A 17,954-nucleotide genomic window follows, 5' to 3' on the forward strand; every position below is an offset into this window, starting at 1 on the left:
CATTCTCAGCCATTGGAGTCTGATAGGGTACCATAAAACTATCTGTGGGCCTGAGTTGCTTTAATGTCACATGACCAAAAGCAACGTATCCTTTCAAGAACATGGGCCTCGAGATCTCTTAATCTCTACTGAAATTGATGTTATGGTAGTTTGTGGGGGATGGTGGCCCATTTCCTTTCCCATAATTTCTTGTTCCATTTGCTTCATGCCAACCAAGATTGTGTCTCCACCATGGCTTTTTATCAGCCCAGCTCCCTGAGGATGACTGAATGGGCCTTGAAAGGTGCCCATCTGTTTCCCATGGTCCCCAGTTGAAAAACTGGAATTGCTGTCGGCACTGTGCTGTTGGATTCCTTTGAGCTGAAGCACTTCTAATTCTTTTCTACTTTTTGCAGCCTCACTATTCCATTGAAACAGAATTGTCAAGACAATAGTTTGAGGCTGTTTCAGTCATTTGCAAATTTAGAATATCGTAGTCATTTCAAAAAATCTGGTTTGTAATAGATATTTTGCTTGGTTAGTTCAAAGAAAGCTAGCAGATTCTGGGATTTTGCTCCCTTACATTACCAGTTACGTACAATATTTGTTTTGTGTGTGAGGTATTTGCAGAATCTGGTTTCCTTTCATTTTTTTATACTGAAATGTAACTTTAGATGAACCCAGTTGTCTGATATATGCATTAGAAATAATTTTAACGTCTTTTTATTTGATTTAGAAAGAGTTGGCAAGAAGAATGAAGAAAGTAGGTTGAATGAGGCAAAACTAAAATTACAATAAATGACAACATGAGGTCCTGCTACTACTGCTACTACTTCTACATAAGGGAAAGATCAATCTATACAAATTATTTCGTTGCTTGAAAAAATAGCAATAAATTTAATACGGAACTTAAAAACTATGGCAATGAGGTAGGTGATCTAATTAGAGGTTCAGATGATTTAGAGAAACTAGAGCAGTCAACTGTTGCTTTTGGGTTGATAGGAACTCCCTTGCCAAGAAAATTTGGCTTTTCGTAATCCTCATTTTCTTGTCTGATCTCTTTTAGCATTGCTGTCACATCTTTCATGGAGGGTCGTTCCTCTGGGTTGGGGTTCACACAGAGGAGAGCCACCCCAAGCACTTGAAGCATTTCTTGGGTCTGTGTACCAGACATTATCAGTAGTTGCTGATCAAGAATTGATGTGAATTCTCTTCTTCTCTCTCGGAGTTCCTTGTTGATCCAAGTAACAATATGGGCACCCTCTGGAATCTGGTGATCAGTTGGTTCCATCCCTGTTAATGCCTCTAGGAGCACAATACCATAGCTGTATACATCACTCTTCTCTGTGATCCTCAAACTGTATCCATATTCTGCAATTGGTGAATATCTTTAGGGATGATTCAAGATGAAATTTAGAAGATAAAGATGATCAAAGGAGTGATTTGATTTATGAAAGAATTGGGTAACTAGAAAATTACTAGGTTTTAACATAATCTGGAAGTCATTTGAGAACTACTAAGGATTAAAAAATATTGAATTTTGACATCAGGTCTTGTGAAGGAAGAAGACCCTTTTTTTTATGTAAGCTATGAGGTTTGAGAAATTTGTTAAGGAAACCATAGAAGAAGCTGAAACAGTTACACTCACCAGGAGCAATATACCCATAAGAGCCTGCAACTGTGTTGGAAGCTTCTGAGGAATCTGAAGAACCAACCAGCTTTGCAAGTCCAAAATCTGCTAGAAAAGCTTCAAATTGTGGTCCTACTAAGATATTGTTGGCCTTGATGTCGCGATGAACAATTGGAGGAATACAATCATGGTGAAGATAAGTCAAACCATGAGCTGCTCCCAAGATGATCTTGTACCTTGCATCCCAGTCCAAGAACACTCTCTTCTCGTGAAGCAATCCAGAAAAGCTCCCATTACTAATATAATCAAACAACAACAGTCTAGTTCTTCCATTGTCACAACAACCCAGAAGCCTCACTATATTTTTGTGCCTTATCGATCCTAGTGTTGTAACTTCTGCAGAAAACAGGTCTCTCTCAGGTAGCTCATCACTCTTCTTTGGCCATAGCTTCTTCACTGCTATCACCTGTTTCATTGGAGTCTCAACACGATAGACCATGCCTGAACAGCCCTTTCCAACTACGTTGGAATCTGACAATTTATTCACGATATCATTTACGGAGAAGTTCAGCTTTTGGAATGGCGTGAAATCCCACTCTAAGCTGTTTTCTTCATCGCTACTGCTCCCAAATTCAGCTCCATGAGTTCGGAGAAGAAATATTACCACAGCACACATGATCATTATTGTCAGAGTTACCCCGAGAACAACACAGATGATAAGATTTCTATTAGATATCCTGCCATCGAGGCTTCCACTTGAGTGGCAACCATTCTTGTTAACGCAGAGCTTTTGATTGCCAGAGAAAACAGTGGCTGGGAGATCTTGGAAGAATTTGGTATCTGGAATAGAACCTGAGAAATTATTGTATGAGACATTCAGAGAAACAAGGTTGTCAAGATTACCCAAGACTCTCAGGCTTCCTGTCAACATGTTGTGAGAGAGGTCCAAGTTTGCGAGGTTGGAAAGATTGGAAAAGCTTTCTGGAACGGGTCCTGAAAGAGAATTCCTACTCAAGTTCAATAGGATGTCTAGTCCTTGTAAGCGACCAATCTCCTCTGGGATAGAACCAGTGATTCTGTTGCTGCTCATATCCAAGAACTGCAAGTCCTTGCAGAGGCCAAGTGAATTTGGAATCGGCCCAGTAATGTAGTTTTCATTCAATATAAGTTTGTTCAAGGAGGTAAGCCTGCCCAAGTTCTCTGGAACAGAACCAGACATCCTGTTCATGGAAAGGTCTAAGACATTGAGACTGACAAGAAACTGGAAAGAAGTGGGGATGGTGCCTTGGAGCCGATTTCCATGCAAATCGACCATTTCAAGCTGAGTGCAGTTGCCAATATCTGGGGGGATTTCTCCAGTGAATTGATTTTCTGACAATTCAAGGAAACTCAAATTGCTTAAGAGGCCAATTTCTGGTGGGATTTGACCAGTGAACTTGTTTGATCCCAGGCGTAAACGGATCAAACTGGTGCAGTTGCCAATATCAGGTGGAATTTCACCTGATAATCCGTTTGATATCAGCAACAACTTGGTTAAATTCTTGAGGTTGAAGAGAGAATTGGGAACTGACCCAGAAAGGAAATTGTGTGAAAGATCCAAGTCTTGAAGTTTCTCGCAATTGGCCAGCTCAATCGGTATGCTTCCACTGAGCTGATTCTGCCAAGCAAAGAACAGAGAGAGCTCCTTTAGTTGTCCAATGGTGGCTGGAATCTCCCCAGAAAGCAGGTTGTTATCCAATTCAAGCTGCTTCATCCTGGAAAAGCTGCCGATAAATGGTGGTATTTTGCCAGAAATGTTGTTATCAGACAGAAGAAGCTCCTCTAATGCACCTAAATTTGCAAAAGACATTGGAATCTCACCTGTCAGAGAATTCAGTGAGAAATCAATTACTGTCAAACCCAAACAATTCCCAAGGGTTGCCGGAATGCTCCCAGCTAGATTGTTCTGCCACAATAACACCCTCCTAAGATTTTTCAGCAAGCCTAGTTCAGCTGGTATCTCTCCCGAGATTTGGTTTTGATACACAAACAAATTCTCCAAGGATGAGCAATTCCCAATTTCTGGTGGAATCTCACCCGTGAGATTTGCTGTGTATATAGAAAGAGTCTTGAGCTTCTTCAGCTGTCCAAAACTATATGGAATCTGCCCTGAAATCCCAGTATCTGCGAGACCCAAGAGAACTAGTTCTTGGCAGTTTGACATCTGCATTGGGATTTCTCCATAAATTCCTGAGTTTCCACCAGCACGAAAAACTGCCAGACCCCACAGTTGGCCTACTTCTGCAGGGACTTTTCCGGATAGCTGATTATCAAACAGTTCAAGCTGTCGAAGCTTGGAACAGTTTCCAATTTCCCTTGGAATTTCTCCGACAATGGAATTTGAATTCAGCAATAATAGCTGCAGTTCAGATAATTTTCCGATTGCAGGCGGAATTTTTCCTGTCAAAGCATTGAAACTAAGGTCCAGGACAATCAGTGATGACAAGTTCCCAATGGAAGGTGGAATTTCTCCGGTGAGATTCCCATCTGAGATGACAAGAGTGGTGAGAAAGTTGAAGGAGAGGATCTGAGTGGGAAAAGTAGTATGAAAATCAATGGAGCTAATTGTAATTTCTGAAACAAAACCAGCACTGGAACATTTGATATAGTCCCATTTGCATGGATTCTGGTGGTTTGGATTCCATGAAGAGAAGAAAGCGGCAGAGGAAGAAGTATTGAAGGTTGAAAGCCATGAAAGCAGAGAGAGGCCTTCCTGGTTCAGTGCACAGATGGCTGGGAACAGAGAGATGTTGAGGAACAAGAGAAAAATAGTGATTGCATTGCTTGACATGATGAGGTTGGTGCTCTGCTACTCCTCTTTATCTCTTATCATTCTACCAAAACTGGTCACAACATATTCTTCTGATTGTTTCCACTAAATGGTAATGCTACACTGAAATGCCCTTGTTGTCACTCAGAATTACAAACAAAGAACAAAAAAATATCACTAATATTCAAAACCCTTTCGGCTTTTACAATTAATATGCCTGGTTCAAGTGAGACTGTACTGGAGGGGATAACTACTGGGGACAGAAGTGACAGTCTGTTTTCTGGATTTATTGCAGAGATGGCTAGAGAGATATAATTGAATGTTTTAGGGTGTGAAGTTGCAATTTCTATCAATGTGGTGATGATGGAAGTTGTTGTCTTCTTATAAATCCTTGGCAAATTTACTACTGTTACCCTTCTTTCTTGTTGGGTCTCTGGGTTTTCCTGTCTTGTTTTGTCTCAAATTTATCTTTATTCCAGAACTGGGAAACAACAGCACATGCTACAGTACCACACAACAGGGCTGTTTGTATAACAAGTAGTAAAAACAAAACATTATCAGAATGTATATATGAGAATAATATTAGCCAAGAAAAGTAGAAGATTAGTATAATCCCATCTGGGTTTTGGCACAATACATGAAATGGTGGATTTCATTGGATTTTTATATGCTATAGCATGCTAAAAAATACTTGTTCTTCAGAATTATTTCTAGTTCTACTGCATTCCATTTCATTTGGATATTGTGTCTGCATGGATTGGGGTATGTTAATGTGACACTACTTTCTTAATTTCTGTAGGACTTTTAATCAAGGATTTAGGGTTTTTGCAAGGTAAATCCACTGTAATCCAAGCTCTGAAAAGGACAGCACAGCACCCATAAAAAGAGGTGGACACCACAACCTTTTCTGCAGTTATGGTAAGGTCTCAAAATCAAGCTTCCTTTGATAAAGTCGATCTTATCATGAGAAGTGAGCCTCTGATGTTGTAGAGTGATAATAAAATAGGTTTCTTCTTCATTTTGAGAGAGCCCATTTCTTCCCCATACATGAACCTTCCCACAACCCCAAAAGAAATGACCCTGTTCTGGATTTTTTTAATTTATAAGAAATGTCTCTTCCCTTTGGCTACTAGCCCAGACAGGCAGATGCACTTGAGAAGCCATTCCTCTCGTAAGAGCTTGCACGGCCTAAGGTCTATAGATTTGAATGGGCAGAGTGTCGTACTGGAAAGTGATTGTAGTACTAAAGAGAAACCATTTGCAGTTAATAATAACATTCTATTATTTAACTACACCGATGTTACTATTATTGGGGCAATAATTAGGACAACAAAAGTGGTAATAATGATTAGGAGGTTGATAATGACAAAGAAGAGGAGAATGCATGCAGCATTTCTGGCAGAAGGACCCACAAAATGGTGAGATATACGTTCAGACCACACAAGAAGTTAAAGGAGCCTTTCATTGGATGATCATGACCCAAGTTTTTACTCTTACATCCAATGAAAATATATTGAAGATGAAAAATGGAAAATATGTGGTTGTGAAGGGTTTGTTTTTGCTGCTGTTGCTGTAGTTGTATAGGAATGAGCTGTAGAGAAAGTGAAAAATCATCAAAGAATCCAAGCAAGCAACCAGGTTGGAAGTTGGATTGGGAAGAGTAGTCCCATTCCACCAAAGAAAAAAAAGAGGTGTGCAGTGAAATCAGGGTAGGAATAAGTTGGGATATTAATCAAGGGAAAGGTATGAGGTATGGCGAAATTGTGGTTTGGATTAAGTTATGGAAGGTGGGGTGAGCTATTGCCCGACCATAACTAGTGGCAACTCTCCACCTTTTCCAACTCAACCCATTTGGATTTTTGGAATTTTGTTTTGATTGATGGTGACCCATCATCCTATCTCTCAAAAATAATAGAAATTAAAACTACTAGTAAACAAAAAATACTTTGAAATGGCCTTAAATTATGACACCCGCTATAAAAAGATAGTGGGTAGCCTTGGTTCTTAATTGAATTGTTTATATATTTTGTTAGTTCTTTGTTTAAAAAATAAAATAAACCAAAGCGAGAAAGTAAAAAAGGGTAGATTTATTGGCATATGGGGAACTGAATCTGGGACTTATTCCTATCCCACAGAGGCCCAAAAGATGCAGCTTTAGTTTATTGGGAGCATTTGTCTTTGTGATGACATGAACAATAAAAATGGTGATAGTTTAGTTAGTGTTTTTTAAATCATGAAACTGAATAATTTCCCACTTTCCAGCAATTATGTGATTGATTTTAATTCTCATATCCACCCCCACCCACTATTACAGAATCACATCCACACACACTAGTACAGGAGTGGCCCAACTATTATTTCTGTTTTTCTGCTGTCTTCACTCTGCCACATCAAGTGGGATGGTTTACTACATGCCTCACAAATGGACTCCCTAGATTTCCCACCAAACAATTCCCATTATCAATTCTTGATTTTCTTCAACAATTTATAGAAAAGTGCTTATTATCTGTGCTTATTGTCCTAACACATATATAGAGTGCACCCTTTTGGTTTGCAGCCATCAATATCAAGTACTTCATTATCCCTAATTATGCTTTATCAGAAATGAAGTACAAAAGTGGGGTTTTATCTTCAAGTGTGTCAATTATACCCCCAGGTTAGTGGGCCAAAACTCCAATAATATTGATTGGATTCATCAACTTCAAACTGCTTTAAGGTGAAACTAGGCCTATTGAACTTTCAACTTTTAAACAGAGATCTTAAGCAGTCGAAAAGGCTTCAGCAAAAACACAACCCCACATGCTTCCAAGTCTATTTTTTGAACCTGACACTTCAATTAAAATAGGCCTATAATCTAAGCGTTGTTGTAACTTGTAATTCATTCCTTACAGCACATGATCTCTCAATGCTTCTCTTTGTCTGAAAGATTAGCATCCATTCCTTCCCTAATTAGCAATCTTGGAATGCTTGTAGCTAGATGCTTAAGGCACGGAAACAATTGTTTCAAGAAGCCACACTCACACTTCTCCCAAGTTGGCCTGTGATTCATCCATGGCCTCTCTTGATCAGAATTCCTTAGGGCCATGCCTTAGCTTGAAGAAGGCCTCCCAACTCATTGTCTATAGTCAAATCAGGTAATGTAAATCATTTGAGCAACCCTTCACCACCCAAATTTTTTCAATTGTCATGAGGAAACCAGCACCCCAAAAATGTCACAAAAGAGAGTGAAGGAAACAAATATAGAGCATGGTCCTAGGACGATGGTCTGTGGATCGATCACGTGGGATGGCCCCTCTGCTGCTGCCTCTTTCTGATTTGGACTTGTGGTCTCCTTCTCTTTAAAGTTCTTCAATTCACACACATGATTTACACATTCTCATCATTTTTGTTACTCTTCCTTTGATGTTGCTATTGATTTGAGCTTTAGATACTCTGCATTTGTTCAAGATACGACATTCTTGGAAGCCATTAATGTGATCGTATGTACAGAGCATTATAAAACCTTTGTACAAGTTGATGGATGCAATGGGACCAAATATTCAGTTCTGCAAGGACAGCATAGGATAAGGTGACAATTGTACTGTAACTCCATTTTTTTCGCCATCCATACTTCGTTTCTTATTAAAATTTGTAGAAATTGTTGAAGGTAACAAGTACTGTTTCTTATCCCGTCCCACTTGCAGCGGAAGGTAAAGATAAGATGTAAAGGGGCAACATATTAGTTGGTTTATCAAGAAAACAGCCTCATCACCTCATTTCTGAACCATCCAAGCCTGATTAATCATTCTGAAATATTGAATGGCAAGGAATATTAATTCTAATGGAGATGGTGTGATGGGATGTGGACTGATTCTATGTCATCCAAAATATTGCAGAATCTGATGGAGATGGACGTATATCAATTCCCTACAAATACTAATTCCAAAACCACTATGTGATATTCTTGCACGTCACATTCACAGACCATACACTAAATGCTGGCTTCATGCCTTAGAATGCTGATTGCCACCTACCTTATTGTTCTGGTCATCTGCAATGCTGCCATCATCATCAAAATACGGTGCATGTGCTGCTAACCCCCTAATTCTCTCTAGTTTAAGCTTTGATTGAATGCAGATTCTGATCATTTTGCAGGCTGGGGTGACAATTAAGAACTGATCAAGAGGGGACTTCAAACCTTGGTGGGGATGTGGAATTGCGTCACTTCTGGTATATCTCTCAATCTAATTACCACCTGGGACCCAAATAATTGAAGTGGGTGTTCATCAATTGTCACTTCTTACACAACTCATAACCTAACTATATCCCAAACCCCCCTAAATAATTGAATTGAAGAGTGCTGACAAAGGAAAACCTTCTAATTGATTGATGTATTAATTAATCGTTGCATCAATACCCATGTTCACATTTGGACTGCAAGAGATATTCATGAACACAAGATATTCATGAATTTGGGTCTCAATTCATCATGTCATCACCTTACCAAACTGATTTCATTCATATTGTATGAACTGAATCATTAAGATAAAGGCACAGCTTGAAATCGAACGAGACTTCATGGTAATGGCGCCGTTGGAAACCGAACAAGACTCTAAGGTAGTAAAGGCGCAAATCAAAGCCGAACGGGATCATCACCTTACCTAATTGATTTCATTCATATTGAATGGAAGCTGCAGCTAGCAACCAATTATCATCACTCAACAATTGATCTCTTTTCTAACCAAATCACAAACAGTACGTATCAAATAAATAATTGTCATTAATATTAGAGTTTTTCTTTTTAAAAATATATAATAGTTTTCATTGAAACTATCATTACCTCTTTCGTGAGAGGCAAGAGTAAAGTAAAACTTAATGAAAGATGAAGATGACAGAAATATAAGGAGAGAAAAAAATCAGTGAATTGGTTTCAAGGCCTCGAGAAAATCTAGTAACCTGAAAAATCAAAAAGAACTCCAAAATTCGCCTATTAAATTTGGAGACATTTTGGAATGATCATAGGATGGAACTGATTCGAATTCTTGCAACTGCATCACTGGCTGCCATGTAAAGTTTTGCAGAGTCTGAGCATCTGACCATAAAACCTCTTGTGCTGCTTCATCGCTCAGTAGAGTCGGCAGCCCGTATGCACTGGCATCATCATGACTAGTGAACTCTTGAATTCTCTCTTCTTGTATTTGCTTCTCTCCTCCATCAAACAACTGTGTGTGGCCTTCAAGCAACTGGACTTCTCCCATTAGATCCAACGACGTCCCGCACTCCATCGCCATGTCTTCTTGCTGGGCGTCCGAGTTTAACGCCCCTAACACGTTCCCAGCTGCATCAGTTTGATCAGACAGTGCCGAACCAGCAACCTCAGGCTCAAACCCAGAGTTGTGATTCAAAAACTTGGCAAAAACCACAGCCAAGTCGATCTCCGCCCCACCCGTCCGACCAGGGGGCACCACCACCACCGAGTCCCCACTAGGCGGAGCATCAGAGCCATAATTCCCGGAACCCCGCTCCAACTGCGGCACCCTCACGGCCTTCCCTCGACGATTCTTGCGGCACCCGCCACCCACCGGAACGTTCCTCAGAGACCCACCTTTGGTCCAGTACCTTCTGCAGCCCTTACAGAAGTACCTGGGCTGGGACAAGCTGTAATTGTTGTAGTAACAAAACTTGGTATTGGGAGAGGAGCAGCGAGGACAGCTGGGTGCAAGTTCAGCGTTGGATTTCCACCCCTTGTCCAGTGAAGGCAATGGCCGTGGTGGGCAGTGAAGCATGTGATGATCACTAGTTGAGAACATTATGAAATGGAGTAGTAGAGGTCTGTACAGAGAGGAGGTTGTTGTGATTCTTGTGAATGATAGAGGAGACTGAGGTGGTGGAGAAGATATAGAGGATTGAGGAAGAAGTGTATGAGAACGACAGTAAGCGAAGGTGCCAGCCAACGTGGTCGGTTGCGGAGCCGTTGGGAACAAGAAAGGTGGGGGGTGCCACTCTACCGTTTCATAGCCGGGTTCACCGTGGCCTCTGTTGCATAGCGTGGGGCATTTCTTTACTGGGGACTCGTGAGAGTGCTTAAGGTTCGTCGGTCAATTCCATCCTTTCCTCATTATTTTTCTCAATCTCCTGTTCCTGAAATGACCATCGAATCCCACATCGTTCATCAATAAAACAAGTTCATTGTTCTTAAATTTGTTTATTTAAATCCTTAGGTTTCATAATTTCAAAAATTAGCAACACATAACATGTGCCAAGCTCCATATCCAAAGGTCTTCCCACGACAAGCATCATGGTTACAAATTTTCAATTAGTGACTATAATTTCCCCGATTTCTCCATAAGGAGGGTGGTTATTTAGTTGGAAACACATGGGCAGTTTAGTAAATTAGGTTGGGCAAGTTCATGATCATGGAATTAGAGTGATGCAGTGCAGCATACTCATAGGGATGAACCATCCCATAAGTTTTTGATCGAATTCAGAAAAAGACGGAAATAAAATTGCAGTGCACGTGCGCTATGAGTTACGTGGCATGCCCTCCTTCCATTTAATTTCTTTGATTTTAAAATCCCATTGATTAGATCCCAGGTTGCGGATGAGGTTCGCTACACGTCATTCTCGAACTCTGCCCACTTGGTCAACCTTGGATGTATTTTTATTTTCTTCAACAATCAAGCCCACTCTACACTTATATTAATTAGGAAATTAGCTCATAAGCTTAATTGGGTTATTAAATCTTACAGCTGTTTGGAAACCATGTCCAACTTCAGGAGAGGCACATGGTCCGCCATTTTTGGTCCACTACCAACCTGATTTCTAGGCCTCGATTTGAGAGAGAGAGAGAGATGAGTAAGGTGGATGTGGTTTGAACCTGGACTAGGGGGTGCATGGGGGCACAAATGGTTCAATTGTCCTATGCTTCATCATCATCATCATCATCATATCAATTACAACTATATATTATGATATTAAAGTCAAACGTATATGTAAAATAATTTATGCATTGATCTTCTTCCCATAACTTGAAAGGACTAATGCTATACTTATTTATAAGATCTGCAAATTTGCTTCTCCTCATGGGTATAAGTATAACCACAACTTATTCTATAAGATTTTATATTTTATTCCCACTTGCAAATATGCAATCAAACCACTTATTGTAGTGCTCTCATTTTCTCTATATTTGAATGGGTTCAAATTATGTCATCATTGTGAATCTCATACAAGAAAATCTTTGATGCCTCTTACTTAATGTAATTTAGTTACATAAATGTTTATGAAAATTATCTATATGTATAACTCAAAAATTAGTAAAAAGTTAAATTTTGAAGGCAGATTTGTTTGATAATTGTTTAAGTTAAAATTGGCATTTTGAAGAAAGATGTGTTTTATAACTGTTTTTTAAAATATTTTTTTAATTTTTAAAATAAAAAATCAGGAAAATACGTTTGTTTTTATTCTTAAAAAGAAAAAATATAATGTTTTCAGAAAACGTCTTTTAGTTGTTTTTTATTTATTTTTTAATAATTATTTACAAAAATAATTATACAAATATGTAAAATAATTAAAAATAAAACATTACATATAAAATTTATTTTTAAAAATATTAAAAATATTTTAAGTTTTCAAATAGACTTTTAACCTATAAAACATTATAAAAAAAAATTTAAAAGTTATTCTCAAAAACTATTTTTTAAAATTGTTTTTAGAAATAGTTGTCAAACATGATCATATAGATTTTGTTTTTTTTTAAAAAAAAAGCTTGAAATATTTTTGGATTTTTTTTTCGTATTTTCAAATATTTTTTAAAAGCAAAATTTAAAAATAAGTGAAAAAACTAAAAGTAATTATGGAAACTACAAAATATTCTCTAGATACTTGGCTCAAATATAAAAGAGCAAATTTGAATTGATTCATCCAAGAATATAGCTTAATGTAGATTGCTTTCTATCAAAGATAAGAATCTCAAGTAGGTAATCAATCTCAATTAGCATTCCTCCGTAGATACCAAAGTTCTCCCTTCTTTTTCTTTTCTTCTTATTCTAAAAATAGGAAATTGTTTATTGAATTTTAATTACTTAAATAACAACCTTTTTGAGGCTTCTTTTTTTTTTTTTTTTAAATTTGAAACCAAAATTATAATTTTTTCAAAAATAATACCAATATTATGAAAATTTTAGAAAAATATGGTCTATTTGAAATTTATTTTTTAGAATAATTTTCTATTTTTTAAAACAAAAAACATAGAAAACATGTTTAAAAACTAAAAACCCTTTTCTATTTTTAAGAATAAAAAAATTTAATTGTTTTGTATTATTTTTACTTATTTTTTAAGGATTGTTTTAAGAAATAATTATGCAAATATATAAAATAATTAAAATTAATACATTAGATATAAAATTTATTTTTAAAACATATTTAAAAATATTAAAAACATTTTTAAGTTTCAAACAAACTTTTATTCTATAAAATTCTAACAACAATTTTTAAAATTTGTTATCAAAAACTATTTTTAGAATGGTTTTGGAAACCAACACAAATATTTCTTTACTTTATTTTATTTTTATCAAATTATTATTATTATATTGATATAACAAATCTGCCAGGGTGTACATAAATGCAGCCGCAAGATCCACATTGAAATAGACCAATTTCTTTAATCACACAACTTATCAATAAACAAAACCCTCCAGAGCTGATGGGCAGTAGTGGGTGTGTAATCTTTATGGGGATTGGATTTGAAGAGAGGAGAACATTCAAATCACGTGGAGGTTTCCTGTCCTTTTCATGGAGAAGAAAGATCCACAGTAGCTTCTACGTCTGGGCTTCCACTCGATGTGATTGGGAAAGAGGAGAAGAGAAGAGGCTCCGCTGCGTAATGGAATGTGGCCGGGGGTTGAGCAATTATTAATCACATGGGGGCATGGGCTGAATCTGAGTGGTCCAAGGTGGATGAGCGTTTAGTATTCACCATATAATTTGCCCAATTTATGGGTAGGTGGGAATGGGGTGAGTCGCCTCCATCATGTATGGACTCCTTTAATTTGTTTCCTAAATGGCTGCTTGGGGCTTGGCCGCTGTTGAAATGGAAATGGTGTTTGTCCTTGGGAAGTTAGGATTGAGGTCCCACATCGGCTGCTTGTTTCAATTGTGGATTAATAAAGCAAGAGCCAATAAACTGGTTTCTAACAAACTCCATCCTACTCCACAAGCTACAGTTACTAATGCCAAGAAAAAAAAGAAGGGGAAAACGTTGAAATATTAAATAAAATTTAAAAATATTTATTTATTTAATATTAATATATTAAAATAATAATTTATTTAGTTTAAGTGTATTTAAAGATAAAAAAGTAATTATATATAAAAGATATTAGTGGATATACATTATAAACTCAAATTCATAGTATGAAAACCTGGATAGTTATCGACCATCTCTTCTATTACCTATATTTATGAGTAATAACAAAGCCAATAGTTTTTATATTTTTAATAATAAAAATAAAATAATTTAGATTATTTAATTGTCATAATTTTTATTTTAAAATTTATTTCATATAATAAAAATTAACCATGAGACAATAATTTATTATTATTTCTCAGCTAAGAGACAATCGAGAGAATGGAAGTAAACCCCTTACAAAGATTACAATGCTAAATGGAAATGGAATTACAATATTCTTGTAAGTGTTCCAAGCTCTATGGTGTTAAAAGATAGGATCTTTGTTAATTTAAATGTTGTGCTACCAAAATGAGATACCCTAAAAGAGGTTAATCTGTCGCTAAACATGTTGAGAAGGGGGTACCTCCATGATTCACTACCTTCAGGTCAAGCCAAGTACATGACTTGGCCATCGGTGATGTGATGTCGTCCTTACAAACCGCGTTGTCACTTTGGCATTTAGCAAAGAAGCCTACAAAACACTTGACATTTAGCAAAAAAGCTTGCAAATAGCATGTGATGATGCGCATTTTTCATGCTTTTTCCATATAAAAAGGAAAATGAAAAAAAAAGAAAAAAAAGATCATAACATCTCTAGATTTGTTAAGGAATTGTAAAGTTATTATCTTAAAAAGTTAAAAAGAAAAAAAGAAAAAAAAATTATCTTTAAAATTAAAAGAGAGTTAATTTCATTCATTTTTTTTAAGGTTTAGACTTAATATATTTAATTATGATTAATTTCAATTTTCATTAAGTATTTTATTTGTCCTTTTTATTTGTTAATTTCATTTACATTTCCTTTGAATAAAATAAAAAAAAATACACGATAAAATTTCAAAAGAATAATAATTAAAAATTTGTGAGAGGAGAATGAAATTAACCCCTAAAAATAATAATACATTTTATTTAACTTATATTTTTTTAAAACAAATATTTTTAAAAATTAAAAAAGAAAAGAAAAAAGAAAAAAAGAGGTTCCTCAACACAGTTGGTAGGAGGCATTAAATAATTGATGGAATGGTTCTTGTTTAAGCCCATGAGTTGCCACCCATTAGTTAAGGGCGGACCTTTGGTGGTGATTCCAGTGACGGTGGCCCCACATGTGGCCTGGATTGAGATTAGGGCATTGTTGGTGGATTTATCCAAATTAAGTGATTTGTATGTTTTTAGTTTCTCTTTTTAGTAACAACCCATAATCCCAAAGTCTGTTAATTTCAATCCATGCAGACATTATTTTGTCTCATAATTTATTAAATTCTCAATATAATTAAATTTTATAAATGATTATAATTTTTTATTTAAAAATAAAAATAAACAACGCTAAAAATTATAAAATTTAAATTCTAAACAAATTTATTACAAATTTGACTCCTTATTGCACGATAAAATGATTTTTTTAAAATTAAAACTTTAAAGCATAATTCATAATCATCTAATTATCCATTGAAATTAACTATTTCAATTAATTTTTAAAAATAAAAAATTAGAATTTGATAATGTTTCTCAGTTTAAAAATATAAAAATTAATAAATTAATCTCAAAAATGCATTTCAATTACAAAATCATAAATATGAAAATGTATCATATAACAATAAGAGTTAACTTAAAATTTTTGAATTTTTTTAGCAACCATTCATAATTAAATTTTTTTAATTATTATCCAATTATCAATTTTCTACTGATTATAAATTTTTTTTATTATGGTAATAAATTGTGCTATTTTAGGATATTTGGAAATATTTAAATTATTATTATTATTTCAAATAAAAGTATAAAGAAATATAATGATTATACATATATATTTAATATAAGGAAAAATAAATAGATCTAATATAAAAAATAAACAACCAAAGTATTTAATGAGATTTAATTTTATTAAGATTTAAGTTAAATTCAAATCTATTAAATTTCCAACCAATATTAAGAGATTTTTTTTTCAAATGCAATATATATTAAATATTTTGAAAAAAAAAAATCAGTGTAAAAAACATATTCCTAAAACTAATTCACTTTTGGAAATTAAGTAGAAAGTTGTTATATGTGGACGAACAATTTTAAATTTTAGAATTTATTTTAGAATGGTTTTTTAAGAGATTATTTAAGTATAATTTAATCACATATATTACATCAAAATAATTTCTTAATTAGATGACACCAATTACGATACATCCGGTTATCATTTTTCATAAATTGTTTATCTTTGTGTGGGAAGGTGGTCATTCAGAGTAGAGAGGTTGAGTTGTTAGTATAAGTTGTTAAGAGGAGTTGAGTTGTTATGTAGAAATAACAACTTTTTGTTCTATTATTTCCATGGAGTTTGCATTACGACCTATTTCCATTTGAAGGCCTTCCTAATTGACCTCTTCCATGAGTTCTATGATATCCTCTTCCATTTTGGTTTCCTTCTTGATTGTTTCTTTGAAAGTTATTGTTCCCCCTATTGAAGTTTATTTTTTTGAGTAGTGAGATTTGTAGACATTTCTAAAGAGGCATTCCTGTTTAGGATTCTTCCTTCATGAGAAAGTAGTAGAACATTCATAGCTTGTATTGAGTAAGGAATTTCATGAGAAGAGATAACAATTGTGATGGACTCATATTTTGGACCATCAACAACAAGATGGCAATAATTTGATTTGTTTCTAATATTTTATGACCAACAACAACAAGCATGTCTTCATTTTTATTAGATATTCTCTCATAGAAAGATTATTATTCTTCAAGACCTGCATTTGATGCTTATAGTGCATAACTTTTGCAATTGATTGTGAATTGAATAGTTGAGAAATGGGAGACCAAACCTCTTGAGTAGTGGAACATTCAATGAGTTGTAGCAAAAAATTGGAACCTATCGAGGCAAGAAGCCAAGAAATACGTTTATAGGTAATATATGTTGGATTTGGAACAATTGCATTATTTAGACCAACAAGAAACTTTAGGGGAACTTGATTAGTCTTGTATATGAACTCTTCAAGACCAAAACCTTTATTAGTGTTTTCAACTTGAAATCTCCATAAAAGAAAGTTACTTTCTTCAAGTCGAATGCTTATAAGTTGATTGAGACAAGTGATGACTAATTTTGAAGAATCCTCGACAAATGCTGGAACTGACATTCTTTCAATTGCTAAAATTGTTGGTTTTGTGGAATCACTAGTTGCTGCCATGGGAAGGATGGGATCTTTAAGAGAAAAGGCTTTGATACCATGTCAAAAAAACAAAGAAAGTAGAGAATAAGAAATAGAGAAAGAAATTATTGATGAGAAATAGTAGATTAGTTTGTTTAGGTATACAATTGCTCTTTATATCGGGTTGTGGAAAGAATAAAAGAGAAAGTTGTTCTATCTACATAACAACTTAGCCTCTTTAACAGCTTATCCTAACAAGTCAACCTTTAACTCTTTCCTTCAAATTGATGTTGGGTCTCTGACTATCTCTTTCACATTTCCTCTTACTAATCTTACTCAATATGGAAATCAAGATCTACAAGACAACCTATCTATGATAGCAATGATAGTTTCTTCGGAGGACGTTAATAACGCCTATTAGTACCTGGGCTCAAGAGTTATAAATCATGTCACAAGTGACCTCAACAATATGACATTTGGCACTGAATACCATGGAAACAACAAAATCCACATGGGTAACGAAAAAGGTCTTAACATATCACATATTGGTGATTCAATTTTTTCTTCTCAATCATTTTCTTCTTGAGTCTTATATCTTAAAAAACTTTTACATGCCCCTTCAATTACTAAAAATCTCGTAAGTGTTTCATAATTTTCTAAAGATAACAATGTATTCTTTGAGTTTCACTATGATTCTTTGTTTTGTGAAGGATCGAGTCACCATAAATATACTATTGTGGGAAAATCTACATAAGGGACTTTATCAATTCAATCTAACAAAGTAGTAGACTAGTAATGCCTTTGATCATTCATCCAACATTTTTGTAATAGAAGCTGCAAAGATTGGGATCTTATCACCTTCATTTCTTTATTTTGTTAGCAATGTATCTTTAGAATCTTTTAATTCATTTTTTGATGTATGGCACCAACGATTGGGTCATCCTTCTTTAAAAATTGTAAATTAGATCCTAAACCAATATAACGTACCAT

At 35.2% G+C, this 17,954-nt stretch overlaps 2 protein-coding genes and 1 long non-coding RNA gene across 3 annotated transcripts; 1 reads left to right on the plus strand and 2 right to left on the minus strand.

Moving 5' to 3' along the window:
- Positions 1–734: 734 nt before the first annotated feature.
- Positions 735–4,783, minus strand: LOC100259127 (LRR receptor-like serine/threonine-protein kinase RGI2). Its single transcript, XM_002277965.5, has 2 exons — positions 1,628–4,783; positions 735–1,350 (listed from the first exon to the last, which is right to left on the minus strand). Exons 1-2 carry the CDS (start codon positions 4,437–4,439, stop codon positions 896–898), a joined length of 3,267 nt encoding a protein of 1,088 aa, XP_002278001.2. The 5' UTR covers positions 4,440–4,783; the 3' UTR covers positions 735–895.
- On the plus strand, positions 4,335–8,864 carry LOC132253072 (uncharacterized). Its single transcript, XR_009464854.1, has 4 exons — positions 4,335–4,445; positions 5,218–5,336; positions 7,908–7,986; positions 8,294–8,864. It is a non-coding gene; the product is annotated as an uncharacterized LOC132253072 (long non-coding RNA).
- A 293-nt stretch (positions 8,865–9,157) lies between these two features.
- On the minus strand, positions 9,158–10,592 carry LOC100242094 (dof zinc finger protein DOF3.5). Its single transcript, XM_002262586.4, has one exon. It carries the CDS (start codon positions 10,205–10,207, stop codon positions 9,362–9,364), a length of 846 nt encoding a protein of 281 aa, XP_002262622.1. The 5' UTR covers positions 10,208–10,592; the 3' UTR covers positions 9,158–9,361.
- Positions 10,593–17,954: the final 7,362 nt, after the last annotated feature.

This window comes from Vitis vinifera, chromosome 18 (assembly GCF_030704535.1).
Source record: "Vitis vinifera cultivar Pinot Noir 40024 chromosome 18, ASM3070453v1".
NCBI lineage: Eukaryota > Viridiplantae > Streptophyta > Magnoliopsida > Vitales > Vitaceae > Vitis > Vitis vinifera.